At 40.5% G+C, this 8,206-nt stretch overlaps 1 protein-coding gene across 1 annotated transcript; it reads right to left on the reverse strand.

Annotated features, from left to right (window-relative positions):
- Window positions 1–863: 863 nt before the first annotated feature.
- On the reverse strand, window positions 864–6,501 carry LOC122231156 (protein RoBo-1-like). Its single transcript, XM_042958386.1, has 5 exons — window positions 6,415–6,501; window positions 5,912–6,022; window positions 5,307–5,456; window positions 2,790–2,921; window positions 864–997 (listed from the first exon to the last, which is right to left on the reverse strand). The coding sequence occupies exons 1-5, from the start codon at window positions 6,485–6,487 to the stop codon at window positions 864–866; spliced, it is 600 nt and encodes a 199-aa protein (XP_042814320.1). The 5' UTR covers window positions 6,488–6,501.
- Window positions 6,502–8,206: the final 1,705 nt, after the last annotated feature.

Raw genomic sequence — 8,206 nt, forward strand, 5'->3', positions numbered from 1 at the left:
CAAGAGCCAGACTTTTAACGACTGAGCCACCAAGATGTATGTGGGGCATTCTTTTCTTTTACGTAACTTACTGCACCCTGTAGGAAACTGAATTTGGAGAATCAAGAGATACATCTGAGCAGGCTACCAGGTCTCTCAGTTGTGTTCAGCACCACAAAGACATCATACAGTTTGGATCCTGTAATGGCTCTTCCTGGCATTACATGCAGTATGGCTGTGACCACCCATGAATTGTGAGGACACAGCCCTCTGGACTCCTGGTACACATGCCTACCTCTTCCTTGGCATTTAGAATGAACTTCACAGATCACATCTGTCTGTATCCTTCATCCCAGACACATTCACCCTGAGTACATGTTGTGTTTCCCAGGTAAGAGAGAGTCCATTATACTTGGGATTTTACAAGCTGTGGGAAAGGAACTTTCTGAGCCCGAATTGTTCATTTGAAAGCATTTTCCTTAGCAGTGGGCAGTTAAGGGTCAACAGTGGAAACTGAGAATATTAGGAAAAAGGTGTGTTCTGGAGCAAGTGTGAAGGTATGGTTGAGTGACAAAGATGAGATTACAACAATTCTTAGAAATTCTGTCTCAATTTCCTTACTTGCTACTTGGGGTGAAGAAAGAACCCATTAGAGGAATGAATAAGATTTTTTTAACCTAAAGTACTAACGAATGATTACACACATACTTAAGGAAGTTATCAACAATTTAATTCTGCATTGTCTTGGGAATGCTGGGGAGGGGAGTCATCTGAGGACTCCAACCTTTTCAGGTTTGTAGGATTATGAGCTTGGTAACACTGGAAACTTCAAAGCAAGACTTGGAACAAGAAGGGATTATTCAAGATTGATGAGGTGATGAACATCAGCGGGGGTCTCCAGCACTTTGTTCTACACAGTAGGTACGGATTTTTATGTTATTCAATATACTTATATTCTTCAAGTTGCAGGCAGTTTCAGTAGCACAACCCATGGCAAAAATCAAAAATATAGGGTTATCTGCCAAAAGAAAAATCCAGCAGTTAGTCTTTTCTCTCATCTTGTCTCCCCTTTTCAACTACATCCTATCCTATCTGCCTCTCTTGGAGAAGAAAAGGATGCTCAGGATGCCCCAGAATCCCCTTTTGTCTTTTGTGAAAGAAGCAACAACCACAGTTCCATCTCTGTCCAGGGACCAAGCCTATTTCCCTCTGCCTCCAGTATCTCCTCAATTTAAGAGGGATCCCAAAGGGTCCCCACCTGTCTCAGATGCATGGCTGAGACTGGAGCCCCTGTGTCCTGACTAGGGAAGAGATGGCTGGAATAAAGGAAGAAGGCTGAGATCAGAACTCATGTATTCAGCTAAAAAGTCCCTGTGGTACCATTTATTTTCCTTACTTTTGTTTCCTGGGGGAAAACGGAAGCAATACAGATCCCTTTTGAGATAAGATCCCTTTTCCCCAAGGCTATGAGTTCAATAGTTGTTATCACTGTGGAACCTCATCACTTGTCTGTGCTTTCCTTGACAAGTTGGAGTAGAGAGACTGCCTCACTTTCAACAGCCCCATTGTTCCCCTGTATCCTTCATGACATCCCATTTTCCTTACTCATCTCCACTTCACCTATGCAAGGGCCCCTTCATGTGATAGTCCCAGGCTCTATCTCAAAGTCTTCTCAAAAAAAAGCATAACCTACTTCCATTCTCACCATACTCTCTCTCCCACCATTTAATAAGCTCTTAAAATGCCACTAATTTCATGAAACATTTTACATGATCAGTAAAGAAGTGACAATACCCTTTCTGCATGGTCCAATACTAGGTTAATTTCCCAATTTCTATCTGAATAGTACATATCCTTCTTATTACGAATATATACTTTCCTCCTACTCAGGAAAATGGCAAAACCTTCTGCAGATTTCAGAATCACATAATTCAAAAATTAAGTGCTTAATCATGGAGTTTTGGTAATAGCAATAATGGTAGTGATGATGAAAACCAGAACTGAGGGGCCATCCTCTTCATAGCCAATGGCTCAAGGTCCATTCCAGCAGATCATGATATGACATGTTCCCAAGTCTCAAATTCTGGTATAGGAAGAAGTTGTGTACTCTTCTCCTCCCCTCTCCTGTGCTTTCTTCCCCTCTTCTCTCTTCTCCTGACAGATAGCTCCCTCTAAACCTTGTAGGGATAGCCAGTACTTGATCCTGTATCAGCCTTTGCTGTACATGGTGGTCAGTCTCTAGGATGTCCTGAAATAGCTCCCACCTCCTAGTATCCATATCCTTGTGTAGTCTTCTCCCATGTTGTACCAAAGTTGATCTATGCAACCAAGACGATATGACAGAAGTGAAGAAATGTCACTTCTGAGATTAGATTACTTTAAAACTGCAGTATCTCCTTCCTCCTTCCCTCTCCTCCCCTTCTCCCTCTCTCTGTCATCACTTGTTCTGGGGAAAGCTAGCTGATACATGAGGACATCCAGGCAGCCCAGAGAGAGACCCATGTCAACAGGAACCAAGCCTGACAACCACATGGGTGATCTTCCAAGAGAGGATCTTCTGTCCTGGAGCAGGTCTTCTGTCCAAATGACCACAGGCCCTGCTGATGTCTAGATTACAACTTCATGAGAGACTCAGTCAGAACCACTCAGCTAAGCCACTCCCAGATTCCCGACCCACAGACACAATGAAATAATACATATTAATTATTTTAAACTGCCAAGTTTTGGACTAATGATGCAGCAATAGATAGCTAATACAGCTATACCCTTTGATAAAATTAACACCAAAAACCCTGAGGATATATCCATACCTATGCCAATAACTTCCACACACTTTGTCTCTGTACCAGTGCAGGTAAGAAGAACTGGGTCACAGGAAATGTCATGCACATTGTAGCAGGCAGGACATTTAATTCCATTGGGTTTTGAGGACTTCTGAGGCACTAAATGAAGAAAGAAAATTTTCATTTTAAGGACAGGAAAAAAGGAGCTGAGAGCATTATTACCACCCATCCAAGATCATGGTTATTCCAGGATTCCTCTACCCAAAATCAAAATGATTTAAAATTAGGATACCATGGAGGGTGCAGGGGTGGGGGGAAGTATTAAGTGGGAATATATAGCCAAAAATAATCTTACAGAAATCTGGTTTATCTGCTTCTTTCATGAGATGGCCCTCTCTGCCCTGGCTGAAGAAAAAAATGCTTACATAATAGAAGATAATTTGTGATTTAAAAACTACTATTGAAGAATTATATGGTTTCAGATTTCACATTTAAGACTTTAATATATTTTTAGTTTATTTTCCTGTATGGTATAAAAGAGTGATCCAGTTTCATTCTTTTGCATGCAGCTGTCCAGTTTTCCCAGCACATTTTTTTTGAGAGACTGCTTTTTTCCCCATTGTAAATTCTTGCCTTCTTTGTCATAGATTAATTGACTACATAAGTGTGGGCTTATTTCTCGGCTGTCTATTCTGTTCCATTGATCTATGTGTCTGGGATTTTTGTTTTGTTTTGTTTTTTAGGTTTTTTTTTCTGTTTGTTTGCTTTGTTTTGTTTTTCCAGTACCATACTGTTTTGATCACTGCAGCTTTGTAGTGTATCTTGAAATCTGGGATTATGATATTTTCAGCTTTATTTCTTCTCAAGATTGCTTTGGCTACTCAGAGTCTTTTATGGTACAAATCTTAGTATTATTTGCTCTAGTTCTGTGAAAGATGTTGTGTTTTTATAGGGATTGCATATCTGTAGATTGCTTTGGGTAGTATGGACATTTTAACAATATTGGTTTCTTCCAGTCCATGAGCAAACATAGGAAATAATTTCTTTGACATCAGCTATAGAAACATTTTCTATATATGTCTCCGGAGCAAAGGAAACAAAAGCAAAAATAAACTTGGGACCTCACCAAAATTAAAAGCTTTTGCACAACAAAGAAAAGCATCAACAAAATAAACAAGCAACCTACTAAATGAGTGAAGATATTTGCATATTATATATCCAATAAGGGGTTTATATTCAAAATATATAAAAAACTTATACAAGTCAATACCAAAAAATCCACAAATAATCCAATTAAAAAATGAGCAGGGGACCTGAATAGACATTTTTCCAGAAAAGATACAGATGACCAACAGACACATAAAAAGATGCTCAACATTGCTAACATCAGGAAAATGCAAATTAAAACCATAATGAGATTTATACCTGTCAGAATGGCTAAAAATAAATAAATAAATAAATAACGAGTATTGGTGAGGATGCAGAGAAAAAGGCATCTTCATGCACTGTTAGTGGGAATCTAAATTGGTGCAGCCACTATGGAAAACAGTATGGAGGCTCCTCAAAAAATTAAAAATGGAATTACCATATGATGTAGTAATTTCATTACTGGATATTTACCCAAAGGAAATAAAAACACTAGTTTGAAAAGATATATGCCCCCTTATGCTTACTGTAGCTTTATTTACAATAGTCAAGAAATGGAAGAAACCCAAGTGTCCATGGACTGATGAACGGATAAAGAAAATGTAATACACACACGCACACACACACACATACACACACACATGGGGATATTACTAAGCCATAAAAAATAATGAGATCTTTACATTTGGAAAAACCTGAATGGGTACCTAGAGAGTAAATGCTCAGCGAAATAAGTCAGAGAAAGACAAATGCCATATAATTTCACTCATGTAGGATTTAAGAAACAAAACAAATAAACAAAGGTAAAAGTAGAGACAAACAAGCAAAAAAACAAAAAGACAAATAGAATAAACTAATGGTTGTGAGAAAATAGGTGGGATGGGTGAAATAAGTAACAAGAATTAAGGATACACTTATACTATGAGCACTGAGCGAAGTATAGAATTGTTGAACCATTATGTTGTATACCTGAAACTAATATAACACTGTATATTAATGTATACTTCAATTAAAAAATACTGTTAAGGGAGTGAGGAATTAAATAGCCAAGAACAAACTACTTTTCAAGTGGAATGGAAAAGCAAATAATTTAAACCTACAGACTCAGTAAATCCAGGACACATCCCAGCCACCCAGTTGTCATTCAGTCTTCCATGTTAAGGAAGGGCTTGTGCCTTTCCTTCTTGTGGTGGGATTTCGCTCATTGATTCTCACTTGCCAAATGAATGAGTGGGTAAATGAATGGGCAACTCTGTCCAGGTCTTGAGCCAAACCAGTAGGAAGCAGCTCAGAAGCAGAGACAGGTCGTAGGAAGGAACTTAGAAGGCAGAGACTTAAGGAAATGGATTGGGATAAAAAATAGGAGGGGAGGGAGAGCAGAGATGTGTTGGCACTCACCTTGGAAGTTCCCTTGGTTACAGAGCTCATCTTGGCAGCATTGGTGATTGTACACAAATGTTTGATTATCCCCCAGTGTTGCTGAGAACATCATTGGGACACAATTGCTTGAAGAACAACCTTTCTCTTCAACATATTGTAGGAGTTCCCCTGCACAGAACCAAACCCCAGAAGGAATTTCCCCTTTGAACCATACAGAGTGATGCCTAAATGGGTGGCCAGTATTGGATTCTTGCCTCAAATCCTTTTGCCTTTAGTCTTTCCCCTTCTTCAAGAGTCCTTCTGCATTGGTCCATGGTATAAACCAATGGAAGGATGGTTTGCAAGCATTTGTTACAATGGGAATGTCATATTTCAGTGGGGCTGATGAAGAACAGTGATTGCCCAGACTTTTTCCCAGAGTCTCCCACCCTCCCACTTCCCACCACCCCATAATGCCAGCCCCATAGGGGTAGAATGCTACATTAGGAAGCAGGGTAAAATAGAAGGTGCAGAGGGAAGTGAGGAACTCCATCAAGTTGCTAAAAGCAGCAACCTCCCTCACTCTAAGCACCTTCTCTGTCTCACATGACTAGAAGCATGGGGAGGGGCCTGGCACAGCATACCTTTTGTCCTTAATTCTTGCTTGTATCTGAAGCAGCTTTGAGAGGCTTCACAAGTCGTCTCCATGTCAGCACTACATGCATTAAGAGAGCAGCTTGTACATTTATAACTCTCTGTGAAATGGATATAAAATTTGTTTAGAAAGTAATTCAGGAATGAAAACTGTCAGGAATCATAGTTTATGCTTCCAATAGCCAAACATATCTGAGAGCCAAGATACCATGTTACCCACGATACCCATGTTACCCATGATACCATGTGGGACCTAATGGGCCCACTTGGCCCATAGTCCCTCCCTGATGGCCACATCTTGCCCCTTAGTGCTCAGGCTCAGTCCCTTTCAACTGCCCATTGCTCTAGATGCTTAATCAGGGTTCCCAACCTTGCAGAGCTCATCACTACTCGAGAAACCGGACCTTGTCTCTCCCAAGTTGGTTTATTTTCTGTATTGTCTACCTTACTCTTCCAGTTTTGGGGAGAAAGAGGCCATTTTTTTCATTCTTACCCACAATGCTAGAAACCAAGGCAGCAAGGACACAGGTGGTAAGGAGACTCTTCAGGGCTGAATATGTAGACATGGTAGCCCTGCAAAAGGCTTAAGTGAGAGGAGAAATGTCAGGACCATGGAGCCCGGGTCTCTTGTCTAGCAACCCAAGACCTGGATAGAGTTGCCCATTCATTTATCCACTCCTTCATTTGGCAAGTGAGAATTTGTCAAACCATGGTTTTATGACAGATATGCCTCCTGTTGGAATGCAAAGATGAAAAAGATGTCTTTGTTATCAAAGGGCCTCCCTTCCCTAGAAAGAATTCACATAGAGGATTTCTTTTTTTGCATGGATGTGGAAGATATTGGAGCTCTTTCTAAAGCTGAAATAGGAGGATTTGGCCAAGATGCAGAAGTCACAGATAGCAGCTCTCCATGTGCTAGAAAATTCTGAGCCTGCCATATTCTGAGGCAAATACCCCCTTAACCAAGGTCCCTCATTTCTTGATTCCAAAGTCACCTTCCTACAAAGAGCCATATCCAACTATATTTGTTACTTGCCAGGCCCAAGACACCTTGATTCTCTACCAAAATGGCAGAGCCAGGATTTTCAGATCCTGTCATTCTTTCTAACCTTACATCATCAATGCTCCTTTCCAAAAGCCCATTTGAATTTTGCCAATTTAGGAAGGAAATCCAAATTCCCTGCCCCACATTCCACCTACCTTCAAATTTATCCTCCTAGGAGCCTGAGGAAAAGCCTGCAAGATCACTATTTAAAGACTAGGGAGCAGTTGGAGGTCACCCACCATTTCCTTCCTGAAAACAGGTTTTCAGGAAATGACAAAACCTAATTTCACACTCTGAATTCCAGGTCTCATTTTCTATAAGTAACCATGAGCTACTTTGTCTCAGAGACAAAAACATATAAATGAAGCCTGTCCAAGAATCACCTTCAACTTCAATCCAAGTTTCTCCTGCTCGGCCTATGTCACAACCTCAAGATGAAAGATTAAAATGTTATGTGTTTCTTTCTTTAAAGAGATGAAAAGGGCTATTTTGCAGAGAGGCTGGCTTAACACAATGACTACAGGTTTTGAAGCAAGGCATTTCCCAGCTCTGTGGCCAAGTGTTGTGTGAACCTGGGCACAAGGTTTCACTATTCAGAGCCTCAGTTTCCTGCTCTGCAGGGAAATAGTGATGCCTGCTTTGCAGGGTGGAAGTGAAGGCTTAAGGAGAGTGTGAAATGACCATCACTGTGTAAACACAATGGACTTTGCCTCTGTCCACATCAGAAATGTGAAAACAAAAATGTGCAGGTATTGTTTGAATTTGAAAGAACAAGAGACAATGGGCCTGTGGACTTGTTTAAATGTTGTATGTATGTCAATGTGGATATGAACGTCTGAGAGCCAAATCATAAGACAAGTGCATTCCATGTTTTTCTCTCTGCCATCTCAACCCACCAGACATCTGACAGATGAACAGACACCCAAAAGCTCCCAGGGGTTTAGACTATGGGTCTGAGAGGTGCTATACAGGGTCCTCTCATGCGTGGATAGGAAAAAACATTGCATCTTTCTTTCCCTATCCTGTAACTGAAATGTAGTTTTTCTTCCCAAAAATGGAGTCCACAAACCACAGAAAAACCACCAACCCTTAGAAATTATTGAGGTTTTCCCATCATGTGACATCTGCAGATATATTATTTGCCCTCATCAAGTACTTTCAGATTATGTCCTTATCAGTCCCCTGCAAGGGCCTGGTGACTGATGCATTCATAAAGAACCACATCTGTTACTATTCCGTA

Source organism: Panthera tigris, chromosome A1 (genome assembly GCF_018350195.1).
Source record: "Panthera tigris isolate Pti1 chromosome A1, P.tigris_Pti1_mat1.1, whole genome shotgun sequence".
NCBI classification, from domain to species: domain Eukaryota; kingdom Metazoa; phylum Chordata; class Mammalia; order Carnivora; family Felidae; genus Panthera; species Panthera tigris.

Excerpts from the sequence above, each read along its gene's own strand:
- LOC122231156 (XM_042958386.1), bottom strand. The coding sequence starts at position 6,487 with ATGTCTACATATTCAGCCCTGAAGAGTCTCCTTACCACCTGTGTCCTT. Across the intron at positions 6,023-6,414 it reads CTTGGTTTCTAGCATTGTGG|AGAGTTATAAATGTACAAGC; the intron begins GTAAGAATGAAA and ends TCCATTTCACAG. Across the intron at positions 998-2,789 it reads TGTGGAAGTTATTGGCATAG|ATAACCCTATATTTTTGATT; the intron begins GTATGGATATAT and ends TTCTTTTGGCAG.